This window comes from Nannobrachium achirus (genome assembly GCF_963921795.1).
Source record: "Nannobrachium achirus genome assembly, chromosome: 3".
NCBI lineage: Eukaryota > Metazoa > Chordata > Actinopteri > Myctophiformes > Myctophidae > Nannobrachium > Nannobrachium achirus.
The window spans coordinates 9,963,924-9,988,689 of NC_137812.1; the positions used below are offsets into that span (position 1 = coordinate 9,963,924).

At 41.8% G+C, this 24,766-nt stretch overlaps 1 protein-coding gene across 1 annotated transcript in view; it reads left to right on the top strand.

The window, feature by feature from the left end:
• Positions 1 to 8,747: 8,747 nt before the first annotated feature.
• Positions 8,748 to 24,766, top strand: part of LOC308281199 (vacuolar protein sorting-associated protein 37A-like) — a 28,106-nt gene continuing 12,087 nt past the window's right edge. Inside the window, exons 1-6 of the mRNA XM_080721318.1 lie at positions 8,748 to 9,226; positions 13,247 to 13,321; positions 16,431 to 16,548; positions 16,950 to 17,053; positions 18,248 to 18,434; positions 23,381 to 23,451. Of these exons, the coding sequence (XP_080577444.1) occupies positions 9,114 to 9,226; positions 13,247 to 13,321; positions 16,431 to 16,548; positions 16,950 to 17,053; positions 18,248 to 18,434; positions 23,381 to 23,451 (668 nt within the window). The 5' untranslated portion in view covers positions 8,748 to 9,113. The remainder of the gene's footprint in view (positions 9,227 to 13,246; positions 13,322 to 16,430; positions 16,549 to 16,949; positions 17,054 to 18,247; positions 18,435 to 23,380; positions 23,452 to 24,766) is intronic.

Sequence of the window (24,766 nt, forward strand, 5' to 3'; positions counted from 1 at the left end):
ATCTGCTATTTTCACAATTTCTGCCTCCAATATTTGACAATTTGGTCAATGTTTAATTTGTCATTTTAGAGGTATTAAAAAGTCCTTAAATTGTCACTTTAGAAATGTGCAGATGCCCTCTATACACTTTATGTTGGTTTGTTTTCCGTTTGAGTGAAAAACAAGTTCATCCGGGGACCCCCCGAAATAATTTGGGGACCCCCCCCCCCCTGGGTCCCGACCCACAGGTTGAGAACCACTGACATAGAATGTAGAGGAAGAGGCGTTCCACACGCACTTGTGCCACTAGTTGACTGTAATATGCTCATCCCATGCAGCCTGGGAGAATGCAAGCGCGACTTTAGTTTGATGAACCTATCAACAGTCAGTCGGTCAGAACAGGTCAGCACAAATGAATTCTGTCTTGGCCACTCATTTGCATCATTGTGATGTCAGAAGAGCATTAGGTGTGACAGACAGGCATGGGCTGGAGGTTTTCATACTAAGTAGCGACCTATGGTTGCAATAAAGGCCAACTTGCCGCAAGAAAAAGCTTTCAGTCTGGATATGAATATAAAAAAAGTGTTTGTTATATAATTTTTTTTGCAGAACGTTCAGCGCACATTAGGGATGCAAGCATTCAAGTGGTTAGATCTTTTCTTTCTAATGGTGTCCAATTGTATTATGTGGTTCTTGCACATGGAATGGAGGTACTTGGCCTACTGGTAAGCGTGCACAAGATTTGTGGCACCCTGGGTCCAGTGGCTTATGAGCAAAAACAGACAGACCCATTTGTAGACAACTCTCCCACATATGGAGCCACACCACTAAACCGGTTTCATTTGCCACCAGCAAAATAGTTCACAGCCAGAAAGGTGAGCTCAGTGCATTTCTCAGCCAGGCAGGGTAGAATTCTATATTTGTACAATTAAGTAATCTGTGACTCCATGACTCCATATTTAGGAAAGGATTGTACTTTCCCATTAGAAAACGGAATGTTTAAAAAATATATACACACAATATTGTATTGTGTATTGAGATTAGCCCCAGACAAACAGGATCAAAAACACAATCGAATCTCTGACATCATATTGATGAAATGTTGAATGAATTCACAACAGAATGTGGAAAATATTCACCCCAAAAAGGAAAATCACAATATGTGGAAAAAACATTTGGGGATTTACTTCCTTGATATACTGTATCTATGACATGATATTGGGCAAAGGTTAAATACAGGTCCGACCATGGATTTCCAAAAATATAAACGTGCTAAATAAAAAGTGTGTGCAAAACAAGATTTGCAGCTGATTGGTCCAGTGGTAGGTGAGATTAAACCATTTGTATATGGCTTGCAGGGCCAGCCAGACTGTAAAAAATCCCTGGGTGTAGGTTGGGGGGAAAACTAACAAAAAAGTATGATAATAGCGTGACAAATACATTTTCCAGAAACATGTCCGTGCACATTTCACATGCAGCAAACTATTCATTTGGTGATGTCTCATTCGTACTGGTTGATGCATCAATTCACAATGAACAAATCGACCTTGTTTCGAAAAAAACGTTCAAATAAAGATCTAACTAGAGCTAGTCATTTCCTAAAACGGAAACCTCTACACTTATAAAACTAACTAAAACTAAATTTAAATCAAAGACCAAACTGAAAAAACGAAATAAAAACTCAAACTAAAGAGTATTTAAAAATCCTTTGGACTCTGTTGCCTGGATCTAGACCACAGACTGCCCACTCCAGAGCAGACTGCTTCTTCAGGCTGCTATCAGGCTAAGAACTCTGGCTTGTGGAGGTTCTTGTGCACGCCATGCGTTCTCCCTCGGTCATTCGGGCAAAACCGACCCATCTGTACCTTTTCCCTCCTTCTGCTCCGCTCGGGCTTTTCTAGCAGCCTGTCCATGTCCACGGGTTCGCGGGCTATGTAGATGGCCTCGTTCCTCTTAAGGCGATTAAGGTCATCCTCCATGTTGTTCAGGGCATCGTGCAGGCGCTGCTTGTTCTTAACTTTCCCAAGGGTATCTTCTACAATCGGCAGACACTGGAACTGGTGGTACAGCTTTTCGAACTTCTGCTGCAGGCCGTCGATGGCCATCTCTCGCTCCTCCTTGGACACCTGCACCAGGCCTTCCTGCTCCATCCGTCTTTTCACGTATGCGTCGTACGCCTCCTCCTGCCGCTGGGTCTCTTCCTCGAGCTGCTGCAGGTAGGCCTTTCCTGGCTTCTGGGTCATATACTCCAGACTGTCGCCGTCCCCGGGGCCGTCGGCCACGTAGATGGTCTCGTTTCTGTCGATGAGATTGATGTCGCTCTCCATTTGATTCATCTGGGCCTCCAGGTGTGTTTTGCGGGCCTCTTTCCCCGGGGTGTCTTTGATAATGGGAAGGCGCTGGTACTGACCATACAGGTCTTCAAAGTTCTTCCTCAGGCCCTCGAGGACAACATCTCGCTCCTCCTTAGACATCGGGGCTTCCTTCCTCTTCTGTTCTTTAACATATTCCTTATACGCCTCCTCTAATTTCCTGATCACTTCCTTGCGCTCCTTTATGTACTCGGGGACCTCTCCGTAGTCCTTTTTCAAGATGTATTTGGGTATGAGTCCTGAATCTAATAGTTGATGCTTGTCTCCCCACCTCGTGTCAGCATAGACAGGCTCCCGCTTCTTCGGTATTGAATACATATTCTCCAAGATATTTGTTTCCACATAATTCTGATTGCTCGTAATGCCCATGACTGGCATATCCGTTCTCTTGGGAACCTCAGGTTTCCTTGTAAAATGGTTGCAGTCTCTTTCGTACCTTTGAATCCGAGGGAGCCTAGGTTCCTTGGAATGCTTTCGTAGGAAGTTTTCTGGGTCTGGCACCTCGACTTTGGCTGGCCCAATAGTCCGCATGGGATGCTTGCAAGCCTTCATCTCCTGCTGAGCCGAGGGGTAAAACCTTGAAAAATACCTAGTGGGTTTCACAGGTGGATAGTAATTAGTGACGGTGGACTCCATGCTGAATGAAGATTAATAATAACTACACAACCAGAAAGTGTGCAGTCTTCTCTATGGCTGAGATCTTCTGCTCTCTCTTGGTAAAGTATCCGATATCTGTCACAATAACCGAGTAGGCTACTTTAGGTGTGGCTGACTGAGTGATAATTCTTATGTAGTGTAGCTGTGATGTCATCGGCTGTGCCTTGACATACGTCATATGACGTCAGAGGCCTCTCTAATGGAGAACTCCACTGAGAGCACATTTCTAGTCGTCTCCACCAGACTGAGGGCAAAGGGTCAAATCATGTTTTCGCCCCTTGTTAGTGTGGTTGCCCAACAGGGCAACACACTATAGGCCTATACACCTGGGGAAACTTTATTTATTCTAGATGAACTTTATTTGTGAATGGGTTTTTACCTTAAATCAATCAGGTAAATTCGGCTAGCATTTCCCTAATCATGGATATAATAGTGACCAATCGAGTATTGGTCGAGATTCACGTGACAGTTGGCTTGCTGCAGAATATAGTCACGTCGGCAAACACACTTGCAATTTTCAATTTCATCTTTCTACAATAGTTTGTATGTCTGTCTGGGGCTAATGTCTCAAACTGCTAAAGTGATTAGTTCCAAAAGTGTAGTTTGATTAGACTGATTGATTGAATACTTTATTAACAGGAGTGTTAACAATATAGATAGTACAGTCAAAGGTTATGCTAAAAGGATAACACAAAAATCCCGGGGGGGGGGGGGGCTTGTTTCCATTGTGGCTCTTGTATTCAATTAATCAGTAATACACAATGACACGTAAATACAATACATATCGGTAAAAGACCCAGTAGCATCAAAATACATTTTTACAGAGAATGGAGGGGTGGAGGTGGGAGCAGAGGATGATACTGCCACGGTACAGTAGGCCAAGGAAATACCTCCATGCATGTTTTATTTTGTATTTTATTTTTATTTATTTGTATTCTATTTTATACGCCCAGGCAGGGTAAAAAAAAACAACATTAAACTAAATAGGAATTGTCCAAAACAATTTGAATATACAGAGATAATATACAGTAGGCCTATGTGTTTGTATTCATTCTGTATTCACATTCATTCGCCAATGAGGTTTCTCAATTAATAGACTGCTCTTTGAAGAAACACCAGCCCTGGTGATCTCAAGGCAGCTGATTGCATGCATTCTGCAGAGAACATGATGTTCTGGACCTAGAGACAGAAGGTTGTAGAACATACAGCTTGAGATAAATGTGAACAGATTATTTTCATTTCAAGGGATTTTTGGTTGATCCAAGTCGACTTTGAATGAAAAGAGCTGTGTTTTGATCCCTGTGAATTGCTGAATTGTTGTGTAGTTCTAGTGCACTGACTTGGTCAGGTTTCAAGGGGTATTGGCGAGTCACCCAACATTCAACGGATCTTCGATGCAGCACCCTGAAATCAGATAAGATATGTATTGTAGGACTCAACTCAACACCTGTCATTTCACATCACTGCACTGCTCACAGTGGACCACTTGTACTGCACACATTGCTTAGGTTACAAACTACCTGGATGGGCAGTGAACATTTAACTTTTCAACACACCTTTGTTCATTCACTTGCCTACTTACTCTCAGATGGATTCAGTGCTCTTTAGAGCCACACATTAATCTCCCACACAACATACTGTAGACCAAAGGGACATTTATGGTTATTATTTTGTTCATGTGACTTGAATGTGAATTTGTGATCGTCTAATGCAGCTCTGAAGATAGGTGAATACTGAAGATAAAGATAGAAGATAAAGATAATTGCGTTAAGTGAATATACATTTATTTTACTGCTAATGTTTTGGGGTACACTTGCTGGTGGGGGTCCCGTCCTAAATGGCTTGCACCGATGTTACTATGTTATGCCAGTCTATTTTGAGTCAAGTAAGCGCTGTGGAGTCGTTGAACATATTGCTCATCTGTATATAACTCACTGGCTGAAATAGGGGTTACTAACATAGCCTACTAGTCTCGTGTAGCCAGACAACTATTCCACAATCTCTGAATGCTATGATGACTGGAAACATTTGAACATTGTCATACTGGTATAGAGACAGTACTGCATCATGGTTAGCCAGGTTATACACAATGACGCAATCATTAGCATCAGTGACACAAACGGGGGGAATGAGAGAAACTACATAGGCTACTTAAACTACACATAAACTACATACACAGAAAACTCCACCTGTTTATGAAAACTCAAGTGTAGGCCTAGGCCTATATGCAACAATGATGGCATTAATGTAGAGTGGGTAGAAATACTCAAACAACAGTAGGCCCACATTTAACAACAGAGTATCAAGAATGTGTTGAATGGTAAAAATATACTCCAAAAATATGAAATATAGGCCTACTGTAGGCCTACAGTTTTGGGATGCATAGATGATAGGCCTACATGTAAATCCATGCATCTTTAATCAGCATCTTGTAGTTTTATCTCTGAAAGAATGGAAAATCACCATAAATCAAATTAAGAGAAAGATTATAAAATAGGAAAAGAGTTAAGTTGTTTCAAATAAATAAAGGTGACACTAAAATAAATACATGAATATATCGCTAGGTGGTGCTAGTGCGCTTCCGCTGGTAGTCTCTCACTTCTACTATCTACATTGATTGATTGATTGAAGACTTTATTAGAAGTTTGCATAGGAAAAGGTACAGTTTCATGACGGTACAGTTCACTGGTACAAGGTCTACTAAAAGGAGATCCATGAAAAGACTAAGCTTATTTCCACTGGAAACCATTGAAGTATCTCATATAACATTGAATGACAGACAAATAGAACACAGTACTATGCAGTAGATATGTAAAGAAAAACAAAATAGAAGACAGTAAGTCAAAAACAAACAGTATATACAAAGAAGGGGCAGGGGAGGGTAGGGTTGGGCTAGATTCTTTTTTACCAGTTGCGAACGGCTGCTGCCTGTAAGTGGCTTTTCAGGGCAATTTTAAAGGATGCTAGTGATCCACACTCCTTTGTGGCCTTCGGTAAGGCTTTCCACATTTTGGTGGTATAGCAGAAAAAAGAGTTTGACCCTTTGTTGGTTTTGACTCTGGGTTGAAAGTGATCTGTGGCGCTGCCTCTGGTGTTGTAATTATGGACATCCTTAATGTTTATAAAGTATTTTGACAGGTACTTGGGTATCATAGTGGTGTAGTGTATCTTGTACACCAGGCCCATTGCAAGTTGCTGTACTCTGTCAACTACTCTGAGCCACCCCACTCTTAACTGGTGAGTAGCGGTGAGGTGAGTCTGATAGGGAAGTCTAAGCAGGACCCTAATTAGTTTATTTTGGGCTGTTTGTAGTTTAGTTTTCAGGGCTTGTGGGGCATCACAATACCATACGTACCATACAATCTCTACATCGTCCCAATGCAGTTCATGATACAATTGTTCCATGTGGTCAGATATTCAGGATGTATAAAGCCTTATTTTACATTTTACCGCAAATAACAGTGTGTGTGTGTTCTGTTCACATGTTATAAACATGTTTCAAATATAAAGTCACCCAGTGCTCCTGGCTGGCTCCTTGATAACCAACGTGGTTGAAACTTAACCAATGGAATCAACGAGAATGTCGGTGACGCTCATGTCATTTTTCGCAGAGAATTGTGGGTATTTATACATTATAAAAATGTACCGTTATAACTATACAGGTAGTTATAACTTCGTACGATAAGGTTCAGGTTCATATAACTTAACGAGGGGCATATTCTGGAATGATAATCACATGGAAGCCATTTTCTTGTGGGACTATTTGGTGCGACCCTAGCTGACAATGACATCCACGTCAGTCATATGCCGTCCGCTTCCACCGATAGAGTTAAGACTATACTTTCAGGGATCATTTCTATAGTTTTCGACTTGAGAAATGAGTTTCTAAAGTGATTGGTCTCGCTAACCATGATGATGAGTCGTGATATTCCCTTCTGAGCGCGAAGCGGACATTGAGTAATGATTCAGTTCATACGCTCTCTGTCATTGATGACCGTTCTTTGCTTCCTCGTGGAGCATTGAGGAAGGGAATATGTTCAGAGTGGTTATCCGATTAATGTGAAAAGTAAATATTAAAATTATGCATGATACTTGAAGTAGATGTTACCGAGCATTAAAGGAGCTATAGTCAACTTTTTCTTGAAAAAAGAAACTAAAAAGAAACTAAAATAAAAATAATGTTTCGAAAATATTTTATAAAAAAATAAGCTTCATATATGTGTTTCAATTAAAAAATGACCACAAAAAGCGTAAAATAATGATAAAATAATCATTTTGGCCCTTTGTTTACATTTACAGGGCCCGTACTTTGTTTACATCCTAGTCTGTAGACTAGGATGTACACCTACAATGAAAAAGTTGACTATAGCTCCTTTAAGTATTAATATTCATTTAGTTAAAATTTATGAACCCCAATATGTTGTCCCGACTTTACAAGGAGAAAGGACAATCCTGTTATGACCTTAGATTAATTCAATTCAATTCAAACTCTATATCCAGACCAGTCACACATTGGGTCCATATAGGCCTAGTATAATTTATTCAGTCAACATTTAAAAATAAAACCAATAACACTATACCCTAAAACAGTAACTGAAAAACAGACATAGATTTTTTTAGATTGTAATTCAATTTTAAACTCAAATGGGCTTTATTGGCATGAGAGAACAAAGTGTCAAAATATAATAAAAGCAGTATATAATAAGCTATATGTGTGTGTGTGTGTGTGTGTGTGTGTGTGTGTGTGTGTGTGTTGTGTGTGTGTGTGTGTGTGTGTGTGTGTGTGTGTGTGTGTGTGTGTGTGTGTGTGTGTGTGTGTGTGTGTGTGTGTGTGTGTGGCCAAAAGTGCCAACCGTGTTGTTGTAGGTCTACATCTCTCTGGATTAAGAGCGTCTGCTAGACTACCTAGTGCTAAATGCTGAAGTGTAATTTGTAAAAAGGAAAGAGCAGGGAAAGAGACGAGAGTGAAACCTGATCTGAAATCTGAATAGTCATTGTGTGACGCGAGGTTACCTCCCCCAGGACCCCTGTGCGCCCCCGGACCTCAGTTTGAAAAGCCCTGCCTCAGATCATTACGTAGTGGTACATGCCGTTCTGTTCCTGTGGGTGTGCCTTCCTTTTTTAACCACTTAAATTGGGAGGGAGTCAGCAAAACCATATGATCAAAGCGAGTGCAAGATTAATATAGGCCTACCACTTATTTTATGCTACACTAAAACTAGTGTATATGAGTGAACATGTTGCACAAAACAAAATATAAGCGCTCTTTAAATAAAGTTAATAAATATAAATATTTGTTATTGTTTTTTTAATTTATTTAATAGAAATCTATATTCATAAGTCATGACATACATCATATACAATACAGTACAGAACAGAACAACACAAACACAAACCAAAAGTTATCAAACATCAATACAAAAACATCAGGGGGAAATACTAATTGAAAACATGAAAACATAAAAAGTGAACATAAAATAATTGTTTTTTTCAGCTGTCTTATTTTTTGAGTCAGGAACTGAATTAATTACTGCCTGGCTTCAATCTCAAATATTATGAGGTATTTATAATTAATGTAATAATAGTCTAATTCTATTTCTAGCATATCATCACACATAATATGTCATATTCACAAATCGTGACGTCACGCGCAAACGTGAGCTCGCGACGTGCGCGCGCGCACAGACGTCAGTAGGTTGTTGTCTTCCTTTTAGCTCCTCCATCCATCCATCCATGCAATGCATGTTTTGGTTTCCAAACCGTCAACTTAATGACAGCTGCTTGAAAGGAAACCATAAACCTATGTAATAAGACAACAACACCATATCAACATCAAAGACATGTCCTCAGATTCCGTCACTTAAAGACGCGGAAAAAGTAACAAGCAAAAGCCAGCCTTTCTTTCTTTCTCTTTCGGACAACGAGTGAAGAAAACCCGGGGACAGCAGCCAGCGAGCGGCCACTTATTAAGTTAGCTAGTAGGCTAACGGCGTTAGACGTTCGTCGCTGCTGTTATTGTTGTTATTATACATTTCTTTTTAGCCATTTTTGTCCCTCAAGACCCCCCCGGGAAGAAGCGGTGTGAGTGGGCTTCGCCAGAAGAGGATGAACTGGCTCTTTCCCCTGTCGTCCAAAGGCTCCGGTCCTGTCCCACCTCTCAGCAGCCTCCAGCAGCAGCGACAGCGGCAGATAGACTCTCTCAAAGCGGCTCACCCCAGGTACCGAGACACGCTGCCTGGAACTGCACGAGCTAGCTTAGCCGCTAGCCTAGCATTGGGATAGTACATTATTATTACACCAGTGTTTCTCAAACGCTCACATTTCAAGGTCTCCCCTTAACTCTGACAGTGTACAAAATGGAACCAAATGGACCCATTTGGTTCCATTTGTATGCTGTTAGAGTTACAGGCTTGTATTGGGTCAATTTGGACCCCCAGAATTCAACCCACAAAGTCCCTTTGAAAACACTGGTGTTCATCACTGGGTTTTCAACCCTTTCCACATCAAGGGCCATTCTTTCTTTATTTGGCATTTGAGCCACGGACCACCATTTGATGAGATTGAGACTCTGACCCCACAATTTAAGAATATTTTCTTATCGTTGGATAAGATTTTGCCCACAATTCCATGCTGTATTGATGTTGCCATACAGGAGAGATGTTTAACAATATTTAACTCTTGAGACTGTGTAAAATGAAACCACGGGTCCATAATATGGTTAGCAACTCTGCATGATTTAGCCGGGCGGGGACCACCTGCCTGGAACCCCCCAAAGAACCACTGGTGGTCCCTGGACCACTTGTTGAGAACCACTGACGTATGACGTTGCCCCCGGGCCCAGTGGTTTTGTTTTGTGACTGGACAGTGGGCTGGGTGGTCACTTGAAATGGATGGGGTTGGCTTAACATGTCCCCTAAAAGAACATTTTTAAGAAAGCTCCTAAACGTGTTGTGAGCGTGAGGAACGCTTCTTTTCGACAAGCGACAGTCCAGTACCGTCGTACTAAATCAGGCTTAATAGATCCGCGTACCTTCTATTATTAGGTCTTTCATGTCTTGTGATCCCTTGTGCGTGTCTTGTCTCTTGGCGGCGCATTAATTCATACGAGTCATTAACAGAAGTAAACAACAGCAGCAGCAGTACACAGATTATAGTATTAACGTTTAGGTGTTTTCTGGAATCCTGTCCTACCGTGACCCACCCACTGACCAGCAGAAAGAAAGTCTAAACCACTTTGATATAATAATCCACACTTTTGCTATAAACAAACATGATGTAATCTAATCTACAATGTTGTTACTAGTCAAATATGATATATTTGATATAATCTACGTAAGACAAATATACTCTACAGTTGCTAGTGGTCAAACATGATATACTGTGTGTGTGCGTGTGCGTGCGCGCGCGTGTGTGTGTGAAAGTATGTATCCAGAGATAAACAACACATCATTCTCCCACAGACATCCAAGCATAGCAGACAATTAGTACACAAACTTCCGTACATAAACCATGACATGTGGGGCATCATGTGATCACAGAAGGGACAAACACATCACCTGCTTTATCTAGGGTGAAGCTAATAGTGTGACTGTGTGAGGTGCCTGTGACGACACAGCATGGGCAAAGTCTAGTCCAAGTTTGTCAACACAACACAGGCATTGACACCAAGGCTTGCCCACCTTCCACGGGCAGGTAAATAAAACTTTCGGGCAGGTGGAGTTTGCTCAGTTTCAGGTTGCCCAACCGGACAACACAAAATATCTTTCTAAACACCTGAACGTGGCCAGAGTGCTCTGTCTTCTGGTCTGTGGCATGTAATATAAAAGCACTGTTTACCTATAATGTGCTGTTTTCACTATTGCTAGTGCTACACTTAAAAATATAAAATAGGTGTGTGAACCCACAGTCATATTCAATCATAGCTATGTAGTATTTGGAAAATAAATTAGGTATGACATGTTTTATTGCACAGCCCCAGAAAATAAACAAAATAAGTGTTAAATTGAACAGTAATTCAAATTTTACCTATCATTTTATAATGGACGATTTATTGGCAAGTGTCAACCCTTGCAAGTTGCAACATGTACTAAATGCTTCACAACAATGTTGGAACTGGTAGAACTGGTTGTATAGATACTTGAAGTCCTGGACTTGATACAGCCTAAAATCAGGGGTTGACACTAAGGTCAGGTACAGGTCATGTTCTACCTGCCCAAAAGTCATACTGAAAAGTAAATTGTGAATCGTAAAATGTTAATTACCGATCATTTTAACCAATTTCTTTGCTTTCAAATTCTGGGTCTATGCAATACGGCCATACCTCAACAGTAATGTCAAATATCTCAATAGCTATACAATATGAACTATTTTAAATACCACAGACATCTTGCGTTGTGTTTATAGTGAATTAAAGTGTTTCCCACTCAAACACCGTCGGCCAACCTGAAATTAAATCAAGTAGTCAACCTGCCTGAATGTTTTATGTACTTGCCACAGGCAGTCGAGCAACCGATAGTGTCAACTGTCAACCCCTGCCTAAAGGGCTGTTACCACAAAGCATGATGACTTCTAAGAGATAACTAAACATTGCACAAAAAGTTTGGACATTTGTTGATAGATAATTTCTCTAGTGTAACAATGTTTCTTCTTGGCAATAACTTTTATACCATTGAAAAGCCTGTTATTTCCCTTCCCTGTGCCCCACTTGTAAGGAACGTGCAATGCCAAACAGCCTTTTCTTCTGTTGCTTGCTATTGACTCTTGTTTTGAGCTCCCAGAATCTGGGGGTACATTGGGTACCTCCGTGTCTCCCCATAGGATCCCCCTCTAACACATTTCCAGGCTGTTAAGGGGCCATGCTGAAGGACATGCTTTAATACACCTGCTGGCCAGAGTCCCTCTGTTGTTCTGGAAGTTTTACCCGGAGAGGGGAACAGCCCAGGACCTCCTGAGTTCTTTATAGTGGGATCCTATGGCAGGGGTTCCCAAAGTTTTTTGTCTCAGGGCACCCCATAAATATTTTTTTAATCCGAGGCACCCCTACATTAAATTTTCACTCCCAGCACCTTATATTTATAGCATATTTGTCGGGCGGAAACTTTGTATGTCCAAAACCGTTCGTCTTCTATTTATCATCTAAAAATTTACTAAACTAGTGAAAACAGCAGATCTACAAGCACACAACGCCTCGCGTCGCGAGGCGTTGTGTGCTTGTAGATCGGCTGTTTTCACTAGTTTTGTGAGACGGTCTTGTATGATGATGCAGGGCTTTGCTTTACCAAAAGACGTACACATTTGAAACTTGGAGATACGAGGTTTCTGCCCGACAGTGACAATATATTAGTGATTATGTTGCTTTTGAGATAATAGCCATTTTGGTTAGAACTGACTGAAAATAACTTTGTACTTCAAGTTTAAAATGATACTAAATATTTTTTCAAGTGTCCAAATAAATTCTAAATATTATCAAATTATCTCGCGGCACCCCTGGACTGCCGTCACGGCACCCCAGGGTGCCCCGTCACCCACTTTGAAAACCCCAGGAGACAAGGAGCATGGGGGTACCCATGTACCCTCAGTTACCCCCATATACCATGGTTACCCAGGGGCGCCTGGGGTAGGATCCTCAAAACAAGTCAATAGCAACAGCAGAATTAGCTGTATGGCATTAGCAGAGACATGTCAAAATATTCATGGTCAGAACTCACATACTTTGCTTCTCCCACAAATGCATGTTCTTTACTAATAGGGCACCATAAAAAAGTAATAAACAGGCTCTCCAACTCCAATAGAGCACCGAAGTCTGACGTAGTTTACACATCCTACCTGGGTTGCGTAATTCTTTCCCCTTTCAGATTTTAGTTTTAGATCGTGTCAAATAAGAACTGTGTTCCAAAAATAAACGATCCTGGCGGTTAATTATCTCACCCTCCACCAGTGCAGTGCACATTTCCTGCCACCGTTTACAGAACGTTATCGTTCTTCAGTGATGATCGCATAATTATCGTTCTATAACAGAAACACTATTATAGTTATTGTACTTGTTGTGAACACCCCTTCCTTAATCTGTTGTCTGTGCTCTCTGACTTAGTAACCAGAATTAGCAGTCCCATTCCCTCTCATTGTATGGTGAAAAAAACTCAAACTCACACGTTTCGCACGTTGATTGATTGCGGGTTTTATTGTCAAAAAGCTGTCTCTATCTAATATATCTGATCTCTCTCTCTCTGTCTCTGTAGCCTAGCAGAGATCCAGAAGGATGTGGAGTATAGGATACCGTTCACAGTCAACAACTCCACCATTAGCCTCAATGTGTGAGTATGCTTTCAGATCTCATTCTTGTCTTCTAAATTAATACAGGCTTTCTCGCCCAGTTATATATAGGATATAGGTTTTAGCTAGAAACAAGGCGAGAAGATGGCACCGGTGCATGGCGACATAGTGCTGGCCTGGCTCTTTGTTTGTTGGGTGTTTTACGTTTGAACGAGTGGATTGGCTGCTAAAATATGAAAGGACTGAGTTGCTGCACATCAGAGACAGCTTTCAGTATTCCCCACCGCAACTTTGGTTTCCTTCGAATGACTTTGTGGACGAGACCAACAATGCTGGCCGCAGTGGACGTCGCCATGGTGCTCTACCCAGGAAGCGAGGCATCCTTCTATCCAACGTCAGGTCCCTGACAAACAAAATGGATGAATTATCTCTTCATCAACTCCAAGCGTGCTCCGTGCTTTGCTCCATGCTTTGTTCCCTACTCAGTGGTTGAATTCACGGGCTACGCTCTTGACCGTGCGGACCGCACCGCATCTTGGTAGCTGTCATCTTGGAGCCTTGCCAGCAGCCAAACTGCTCTCTGCACGTATCACAGCGATGGAAAATGCCCACCTGAACTCACCCGTCCTTATTATGGGAGATATGAACCATGTCAGTCTAAGGAAGTTGCTTCCCCAATTTAAACGACAAATTCACGCAGCCACTAGAGGTGAAAAAATTCTTGGCCAGCACCATTCCTCAGGCTTTTCATGCCGTGGTGGACTATAGCTCTATCCTACTTATTCCCCAGTATTGTCAGCAGCTGAAAACCTGCAAACAGAGCTATAAGACTGTAAGACAACGGTCCCCTCAGGCTGCTGAGAGCCTAAGTGCCTGCCTTGAATTGACTGACTGGTCTGTTTTTCGTGACTCATGTGCTGACCTGGATGAGTATACTGATACCTCTTACATCAATTTCTCTGAGAATGTTTGGATTCCATCTAAGACTGACTGTTTTCAGCAATAACAAACCATGGTTCAGTAAAGTGGTTAAAATCCTTTGTTTGAAGAAGAATTAGTAACTAATAGGAATTTAAAGTAGCCAGATATGACTTTGATCGTGCTGTGAACAAAGATAAAGCCGAATATAAAGACGTCTGCAGGCTAAGCTACCAAAGCCAAAGACACTAAGGGCGTTTGGCAAGGGATACAGACCATCACAGGGTATAAAAGCAGACATCGAGCCCCAGATGATCACCCCCTCCTCCCCGATAGACTGAATGAATGTTATTATAGATTTGACATGCCCATGGATGTTTATCCCGGTGCAGCAGTAGTTAGTTCAGAACAAACTACTCCCCCTCCTTTTGTGGTTAGTGAGCATGAGGTACGGACCCTGCTCCTTAGACAAGACAGCAGGAAGGCAGCAGGCCCGGACTAGGTCTCTGCTTTTACTTTTTAAGCACTGTGCTCACCAACTGTCTTTGTCCCTGCTTGTTTTAAATCTGCTGCGATTATCCCTGTTCCTAAGAAGTCCAGTGCAGTTAGTATGAACGATTATAGGCCTGTCGTCTTGACTGCTGTTGTTATGAAGGTATTTGAGCGTATTGTCTGTAATCACCTGTCCAATGTTGAGATGGACAGCTTTCAGTTTGCCTATCGTGCCAATAGGTCTGTGAGGATGCTGTGTCTCTGTGCCACTTGTCAGAGCTTTATTTATCGATTTTAGTTCCGCGTTCCACACGATCATGCCCATCAAACTATTTGATAAAATTATCACCCTCTTTGCTTCTGGATTTTAGACCTCCTGTCAAACAGGAAGCAGGTGGTAAGGATTGGCAACATACCTTCTTGTACTATGACTCAACACCGGGAGCAGCCCCAGGGTTGTGTTCTATCAGCCCTCCTTTATGCCAACAACTTTATTTCCCATTCTCAATTGGTTTCTTTTTGTTAAGTACGCGGACGACACAACTGTGGTTGGATAGTATGGATACATTAAAAACGGTGACGAATCAGCCTATCCACAAGTTTCCTGTGTCCCATGAGCCCTTGCGTAAAAGTTGGGCATCACTTCCTGTTCCTTTTAGCTGTTTCATTCTGACTGGCTTCTGTTGCTGCTGTGATCGATCCTGTGACACCTAAATGTCTTAATACATGAACGCGCATTCAGCCTGGCTTTACGATCCTGGCTCGACCAAGGCGCTCCTTGGCGTTAGTGGAACGGAATAAACCAGGCTGTACGTTGCAGGCTTGGCTTAAACAGGGATTGACACTAAGGCTTGCCCAACTGCCCGCGGCAGGTAAATAAAACCTTCGGGCAGGTGGAGTTTGCTTTCAGGTTGCCCGACCGGGCAAGTGCTTATTTGAGAAGGAACGCAACTGTCTAAAAACACAAAATAAGATTTCTTTCTAAGCACCTGAACGTGGCCAGAGCGCTCTGGTCTGTGGAATAGTTTTCCTATAATATGCTGTTTTCACTGTTGCTTCACGTAAACATATAAAATAGATGTGTGAACCCATAGTCATATTCAATCATAGCTATGTAGGTATTTGGATAATAAATGTTAAATTGAACGGTAATTAAAATCTATCATTTTATAATGGACGATTTACTTTTCGGGCAAGTGGGCATGACCTTTGGGCAAGTAGAACATGACCTGTACTTGCCCGACTGACAAGTGCCTCTGAGACCTTAGTGTCAACCCCTGCTTAAATCCTGGATTATTTAATTCTGCCTTCATGAAACAGGCCCCTGGGCATTTTAGTATTGAGTGTGTGGCCCAATTCTGTAAATCCACAGACTAAAATACTGTAGAAACGCCTGCTGTTTGTATTTCATCTGTACTGTGGGATTGATTATGATCTCTGAGACAAACCGTGTTCTTTCTCTCTCGTGTCCTCTACAATCATCCTCTTCCATTTTCTCCTCTCTGTCTGTCTCCCTTTTTTTTCTCTCTCCATTTCTTCTTCCTCTTCGTTCCCTCATTCTCGCTATGGTCCTCTCTGCCGCTCCGCCTTGCTCATCATTCTTTTCATTTCTCTCCCCCTTACTTGTTTCTTCACTCTATCCCCCTCTCCTCTCCTGCCATCTTGCTTTTCTCCTTTTTTTCCTTCCTTCCTTGCTTGCCACCCTTCTCTCCCCTGTCTGTCCACCCCTCCCTCCTGTAGTCTGCTGCCGCCTCAGTTCCCCCAGGAGAAGCCGGTGGTCAGCGTCTACCCTCCTGTCGGCCATCATCTAGTGGACAGCAACAATGGCACCATGGTCACAAGCCCCCTCATCACTAATGTAAGGATAGCGGCCAACCCATGTCAGATATCAGGGTCCGCAACCTATCCCAATGATAGACCAACAATTACTGATGTTTTGACCAATATATAAAAAAAATAGTTTTATTTTGTGGTTACAAGTGGTTGAAGTGGTTGCACACTGTGAGAAACCCTATAATGCTTAAGGAAGGCATAAATAAAACAACTAAAAGCAAGAAAATGGATCTCAGGATCGCATGTTTAGTTTTACCTTCCTTTTTTGTTGTATCTTGTATTCGTTTTTGCTCATTGAAGTAAGTGTGTGTGTGTGTGTGTGTGTGTGTGTGTGTGTGTGTGTGTGTGTGTGTGTGTGTGTGTGTGTGTGTGTGTGTGTGTGTGTGTGTGTGTGTGTGTGTGTGTGTGTGTGTGTGTGTTGTGTAGTTTGGGATGCACTCAGACTTGGGTAAGGTCATCCAGAGTCTGTTGGATGAGTTCTGGAAGAGTCCACCTGCCCTCACGTCTAGTGCCCCCACTGGGTTCCCATAGTGAGTACATTCTTATGTCACATATTCCAAAGGAGCACATTTCAGTGGGTAGCAGTCAGTGTGTACATACTAGGCTTGTCACAATACTGGTATAGAATTTTCGATACCACGCAATCACAGCGATTTTAGTGCAAAAATGTTTATTTTTATTTAACCCATTTAGGCCTAACCTATTAGAATAGGGCTAAATCAGAAATTAGCCTACAAAACAAATATGTTGCTACATACTGTACATGTACTGTAAGCCCCTCCCAAACAGCAAAATGTGTTCCCGGCCTGAATGGGTTAAAGAAAAATACAGAACTTCTTGAGGTTGATGATAGTGCACTCTTTAAATGCCTGCCTTTGATGTTTTCACATTCTAAGTACAAATAGGCCTTTAAAATAACTAGGAATAAGCCAAAATAGGAAGGATACACATAAAAGTAACGTTGGTGTAAGCCAACGAGAGAGGTAAAAACTGAGTATCGATATTATCAATACTATGGAAAAGTCATATTGAAAATCGATACTATATTCAAAATCGATACTTTTCGATAAATCGATATTTTTGACAACACTAGTACATACTATACATCCTTCCACTTGTGCATGAATTCAGTATAAGTGAACGTTCAAGTGAAATATTGAAACGCATAGGTCTGTCACAATTATTACATAATTGTCTAATCGCAGTTATTTGACATAATCGCAATTATTTTGTCATAATCATGTTGAACCATGTTGAAAAATATTCATATATTTTCAAACATTTTCAAAAATAGTGGAAATGGCACATCTACAAGCTCACAACGCGTCGCAATGCGACACGTGAGCTTGTAGATGTCTATTTCCACTGTCAATGTTCTTTTTAAAGTATAAAGTTGTCAAATATGTCAGTAATGTCTTTGTATATTTAGGTTATGTGTCATATCTGCCATGTGCAACCTCAAAGCCTACAAGCCAAACAGAAATGTAATTGTCAACGACAAAAACACAATTAAATCGTTAATCACAATTATTTGAGTGACAATTAATCGTCATGTAAAATGGTATTGTGACAGCCCTAGAAATGCATGTTCATTTCTGCCGCATCTTGCTGACCTGTAGGCTAATAATACAATTGTAGCATCTGTCTTTGCAGGTCACCAGAAAACCAATATTTATGCTGTTATCTTAGTAAATAACGCTACGGTGTTCTTTCCATCCCATCAGTATGTACAAACCATCAGGCATGCCACCGTACCCGGCACAAGGCTTCCACTATGGTCCTCGACCCGGTCAGGCCCCAGCGCCGATGCCTCATCCCGGGGTAGACACTACGCACTGCCCTCCTAGAGCGCCAGCACCATATGGCCTGATAACTGACCTACCACTGCCTGTGCCCACTGTAGACTCACAGGTAGGCTGATGATAAGAAAGCGCGCACACACACACACACACACACACACACACACACACACACACACACACACACACACACACACACACACACACACACACACCTGAAATGTGTGAAACCAAACATGTCAATGTTCTGTCTGAATTTGATCTATGACTGACCTGGATAACCTTTTATTAAAGGAGTAGTTCACCCCCACAATGACTTTTTTTCTATTGATTACTCATGCCATGGAGAGTAGAGTTCAATAATATTTTTAGTTTTTTGTCACATTCCTAAGACATAAATGTGACAATAAATTTACCCCCATTCATTTCGGATGGTGACCCGTTTCTAAACGGGTCACCATCCGGAATCAATGGGGGTAAATTTACTCAAATCAAATTTTTGTCTGAGGAATGTGACAAAAACCAAAAAATATTATTGAACTCTACTCTCCATGGTATGAGTAATCAATAGAAAAAAAGTCATTTTGGGGGTGAACTACTCCTTTAAAGGGGTCAGAAACCCCGCCTCTTTATTTGTTTTATCAGACTTGAGAATATGAAAATAAATCTAAAATGTAGGCGTGGTTATCTGCTGCTGTGGGGGGAGGGGCGGAGTAACGCTTGCACATCATTGTGTTCTATCAGAGAGAAGCTGTCGGCAGTGGGCACTTGTTGCTGTTTGCATTTCGCTTTCGCGACGCGTTGTGAGCTTGTAGATCGCGAAATATTTATTTTCTACCCAGAAACTAGAAGTTCACAGAAATGGCTAGAGACAGCAGAAAGCTCTGAATCCTCAAGCCTATGGGAAAATGTAACCATATCATTGCTCCATATCACAAGCTCCATACCAAACCGGTTACAGCTAGGGCTGTTCTATTTGGCCTAAAAATAAAATCCTGATTTATTTCCAGAAAAGTTGATTTTCAATTTTGATTTTGATTCTTTGGTAAAAAGAATACATTGTTTAAAAAAAAAGTGGTTTTCATAAAAATAAATGCCATGAATTATGTTTTTTTTTTGCCTGACTCGGGCTTGTATTGCAGAACCTTGTCGTGTCTTAGGAGGACCTTTTGCCCCTTGCAGTGCTGAGCAGAGTAGAGAAGAACGGGAGTCATTCCATGTTTTTCCAACTAGCAGTGTTGGGCTCATTCTATCTTTTGGCAGTTCTCAGATGAACGCATTAATTAGTTATACAAGCGCTTTATGAGGGATACACACTGCAACGTGCAGAGGAGGTGCACTGCTGGTAGTGACAGCCGAACTACATTTACTCTGTCAAAAGCCACAAACCTTTTGTATCAACATGTATAATTTCCAGTGTAACATGTGTATCATGTCCAGTGTTGCTGGCCAGCACAGAATCTGTAATTTTAACATCAAAACAAGTAGCCTTTAGGTGCAAACGATTACTTTGTATGCTATTCTGTATTCTATATGGTCAGTGTAATTTTTCTCTTTTAAACAAAAGGCTTTGATTTGGAAATCATAAGGCGTCTTTCCACTGCAGGGCCAATCCAGAACTAGAACCTGAACTTTCCAGAACCAAGAACTTTCAAGAACCTGTGAAGTTCCAGAACCAAGTTCTGCTTTTGTTTCCATATAACCAGACCCAACCGGGAAGCTCCACTGGTCAGCCTGATTTGGCTGAGACAAAACAGCTGGTCATATGAACAGCAGCTCATTCGGGAATATACAATCTAAAATAACAGCTGTATGTAAATACGTATATTATTAGTTACTACTTTCTGAATATGAAAAAAAAAACAAAAACAATAGAACGTTCAAACACGGTGCTATACTGTAGGCAGCGTTTGGTCGGTACGCTGCCTTTGCTCTAGGGAGAAAAAAAAGCGTCTCCCTCTCTCTCACACAAACACACGTGGCGCGCACGCACACACACACACACACACACACACACACACACACACACACACGCACACACACGTTACAGCACGGCTCGGCTGCTGCCTCGCGACTCGGGAGTCACCAATGGACGGGCGAATGTAGAAATGCGTATCTCCACCGTAGTTTGTTGTGTCTATCGACTTACATTTTCTTTATTTTTGCTTGGCACCGTGTCTGTTTGCTTGTGCACTCGACGCCCATTTCAGAAAGACGACGGCGACGGAATTTGTTTGAAACTCCTTCATTTAGAACGGATACTTCTAACTCCTGGATATTTTCTTCTCCCGCCCAGACACAAATACGAGCCTGTATCATCACATTCACTTGACCAATGTGTCGCGTCCATAGTGTTTCTGTGTTTCTGCCTGTCGGAATAGGATTTTAAAAATGACGGGGTTGTGTTGTGAGAGATTTCCTTTTATATATACTCTATGGAGATTTCTCCCAGTTCTCCTCGGTGTAGTCTCCGCTCAAAGCCCCGCCCCGCAATGGAAACAAAACCAGAACCAGACAAATTGGTTCTGGTTCCTGAAAGTTCTGGTTCCACCTTGCAGTGGAAAGGCGCCTATAGTTGATAAAGAGACATCTAGCGAACCACTCAGCAGTGGAAAACATTTCCAGGAAGACGGATGACTTGGACACTGTTCATCTTGTAGGCTTGTGGTCTATAATGATGCTGCTGCTTGGCTTTGCTGCTCACAGTCTACTGATATCGGCTGCACTACATGCACTATGCTTTGTGATATCCACACGTTTCCTGTGTCCTCATGATTTCTTGCGTAAATTTGGGCATCACATCCTCTTAGCTGTTTCATTCTGACTGGCTGCTGTTGCTGCTGCATGTGCGCCTGTGACACCTGAATCTCTGCACTGTTATTACTTGGTGCTTTGTTAACCCTTTTAGTGCCTATCCCGAACTAGTTCGGGATATTCGGGATCAAAAACAATTTTTTATTTGCTATTTTACTTACCCCGAGCTGCTTGGAGCAACGTGGGTGGTCCCGGCTCGCCCAGCGCTCACCAACGAGAGACGCTAGATGCTCCGACGATTTATTCCATTGAAAATGGTTTAAAATAAAGTTTAGACCCCCCCCAATGTTCACCAAATGTTCATTGTAGGCGGCGCGACGTATTCCAGGGTGCCTATCCCGAACTAGTCCGGGATATTTAATAAAATGAATTATTTTATCGGAGGCCTCAACGAAGCCCCGGTCTAGACGTCCATCCTTGGCCGGGACTTAGACTCGGCCATCCACGGGCCGTATTCGCGCTAACGGCCGAATCGCGCCGCCCACTCCAATAATAAATCACATCTTTAGACAGGATTTTCTCCGGATTGTGTCCCCAGACCCATGGAGAAAGTTATTTGCGGCTGAAATAGCTTTAGATCGGGCTTCTCAATGGGTTAGCATTTTGGCTACGTGTCAGCTAGCTTCCTCCTCTGGACACCCATAGGATTGACCGGAGTGAAAACATGAGCCAGTTGGGAGAGGGTCGACGAAAGCTATAAAGAAGGTCAATGGAGAAATTTCTGGCACTTTAGCACCCCTTGTGGCCGGATGGCACTGTATGAGTTAAGTGAGTAAGCCGAGTGGAGGAAGTGAAGCACACATTAACACACCCACTTTTCCCTTGTAAGCTTTTTGGGAAACTTGTGGATAAAAGGTTCGTAATATAAAAGTGACATGAGCCGTGAAAGAAAGACAGACCCATCCCGAACTTGACAGATCCCGCCAGGTTCGGGTAGATATCTTTAGCTCTCTCACACACACACACACACAAAGTGTTGAATTATTCCGGGATCGCGTGCCCCCCCCCCCCCCCCCCCCCCGCCCCACAAGACTGTATGCATATCAATAGACCTGTATAGTAGGTGTTGAGTGACTGCGCGTGGCGTCTCTAGATAAGCGACCCCCCAAACATCGAATCACCAATGCACCATTGCACACACCACTCCATTAGAGTATACTTTGGCTATTGGGTTGTGTACTGGCAACAAGGCGATTTCACTTCAAGTTGTGTCGGAGGATCATTTCTTTGAAATGGCCTCTGCTATAAACCACAGTGCCACCCCTTAGACAAACACTTAAATTGAAGCACAGCATGTGCTTGTTTCTTAGACATGTTTCAATTGAACAATGTTATTACTGTACTTGTTGTTGGAGTCACAAGATACTGTGTAATGACTAAGGAGTAGAACTGATACAGTATAACATTGACAGCATGCAGGCAGAGAGTGGATGAAAGCAAGGACTTGTTTAGAAATGGTCAGGAAAATGAGTTTTGAGATTATGCAACATGTTTAACATTTGTTGACTACCTCTAAACAGTCAGGGCCTCACGCCTCCCCCTGTGACCTGTGTGCTGTTAAATGTAGAGTAAACTGCAACATAATCAACCATCTGATGTCTCTTCTGCTTATTTTGAAAATAATGTCTTGAATGATTTAAATATGTGCAGGATTAAATTGTCTAAAACAGTGTAGATGTAGTCCAAGGATAGTCTTGGTCTTGGTCTGTTCAGTAATAAATGGAAAACATTTTGGTCGCAGCTACACAGCTCACCAACTGGGTACTGGCAGTACACAAATTCAACATCGTTCAGTTAATGTCCATATAGGCTCAAAAGATAAACACCCTATTATTCAGCAAGGCCTGGAGCATAGACAAAACAATACTTTTGCCTATATTCTTTTGTCTTGTCAATGCAAACACTTGAACACATTGAATGTGGCCCCAGTACAAGGATATAGCATATCTACTGTATGTACAGCTCCACCTGGTGGACAAAATACAATTATTTTGTGTATATACCTAGATATAGAAGAAAGATCAATAAATGTCAAAGGTTTGTTGTCATGGAATGCTGCTTTGCCCAGCTCCAGTGGGTCAAAATGCAGTGTTGAAGTGAGACCATTAATTTAGTATAATTGTGTAAAACGTCTTTCTGCCAGTCTGATGACCTCTACCCGACAGTTGCTCCACAAGCTGTCCAGAGTTCATCAGTGGAGGTTTAATGTCTCTGTCCTTCTGTCTTTCTCTCTGACTCTCCCAGGCTGGGCTTAATGGACACATGTACAAGATGCCAGAGATTCCAGAGACTTTTCCTGAACTCTCTGAAATAAGGTAGAGTTCATACACTGTAAAATCAACTGTAAAATGGACCCTTATGGGACCATTTGGTTCCATTTGTTCACGACACTAACACTCAACTAATCTTTACATTAGATTTTCACCACTTTAACCATTATTTTATGCTTTAACTATAGCAGATATATAAGCTCACAAGTTGCGAGCTTGTAGATCTGCTATTTTGAAAAACGGAATAAGTCTTTGAATATTCTCACCCGATTCTATGAATGTCTTCTAAATCCTTCTTCTAAATCAGTGGTTCTCAAACGTTTTCATGTCATGCACCCCCAAAATTACATGTATTTGGCCGCGGACCCCCTTCTCAAGCTATGTTGTTCCAGGGACCCCCAGAAGCAGAGATTTTTGCTTTGGAAAAATATATATTCAAAGATTTGCAAATATTTTCAAGATTTTTCAAAACTAGCAGCTCTACAGCATATCTGCTATTTTTTTCAATAGCTAAAGTATAAAAATAATTCCACGCCTAAATGGGTTAAACCTACCTTTTGGGGTCTTTGGTAGGGCATTCACCAAATATTCGAATATTAAAGTCACTATTCGACGTTGTTCACCAAAGTCGAATATTCGCTTATTTTTATTGTTTTCTCTTTAAAAAAATATATAGTTGATAAAGCTTGGCTAGATAGGAAGTCATAAGAATGAGTTGTCAATGCCCCTGGTGGATAAATTTGTTAATGCTCTATACCAGGGGTTCTCAAACCTTTTTAGGCCGTGACCCGCAAAATAAACATATTTGAACTGCGGACCCCCACCCTGACAAGCACTTGGAATTGTAGGTATTTTACATTTCATGTGACTTGGTAAATATTGTGAAAATAGCAGATCTACATGCACGCGAGGAGTTGTGAGCATGTAGATCTGCTATTTTCACAATGTTCGCCTCTTGCTTACTTAATATTTGACAGTTTGGCCAGTCCTGTCGAATATTCAACTATTCGAATACTTTGAGGTCAAATAATTTGAATACTAAAAATCACAATTCGTGAATGCCCTAGTCTTTGGCACGAAAAAGTTTGAGAACTACTGACATAGAAAACCGCCACATAACCGCTGGCCTTTGTTCTTAAACCTGCCTTTTGGTTGGTTGGTTGGTTAACCCATTCAGGCCTATAATTATTGAATGCTTTAACCAGTGAAAAATAGCAGATATACAAGCTCACAGCTGCGAGCTTGTAGATCTGCTATTTTTGAAAAAGTCGTGAAAATGTGTGCAAATCTTTGAATATATGTATTTTCAAAGCGAACGTTTGCAACTCAAATTTTGCTCCTGGGTGGTCCCTGGAACTAA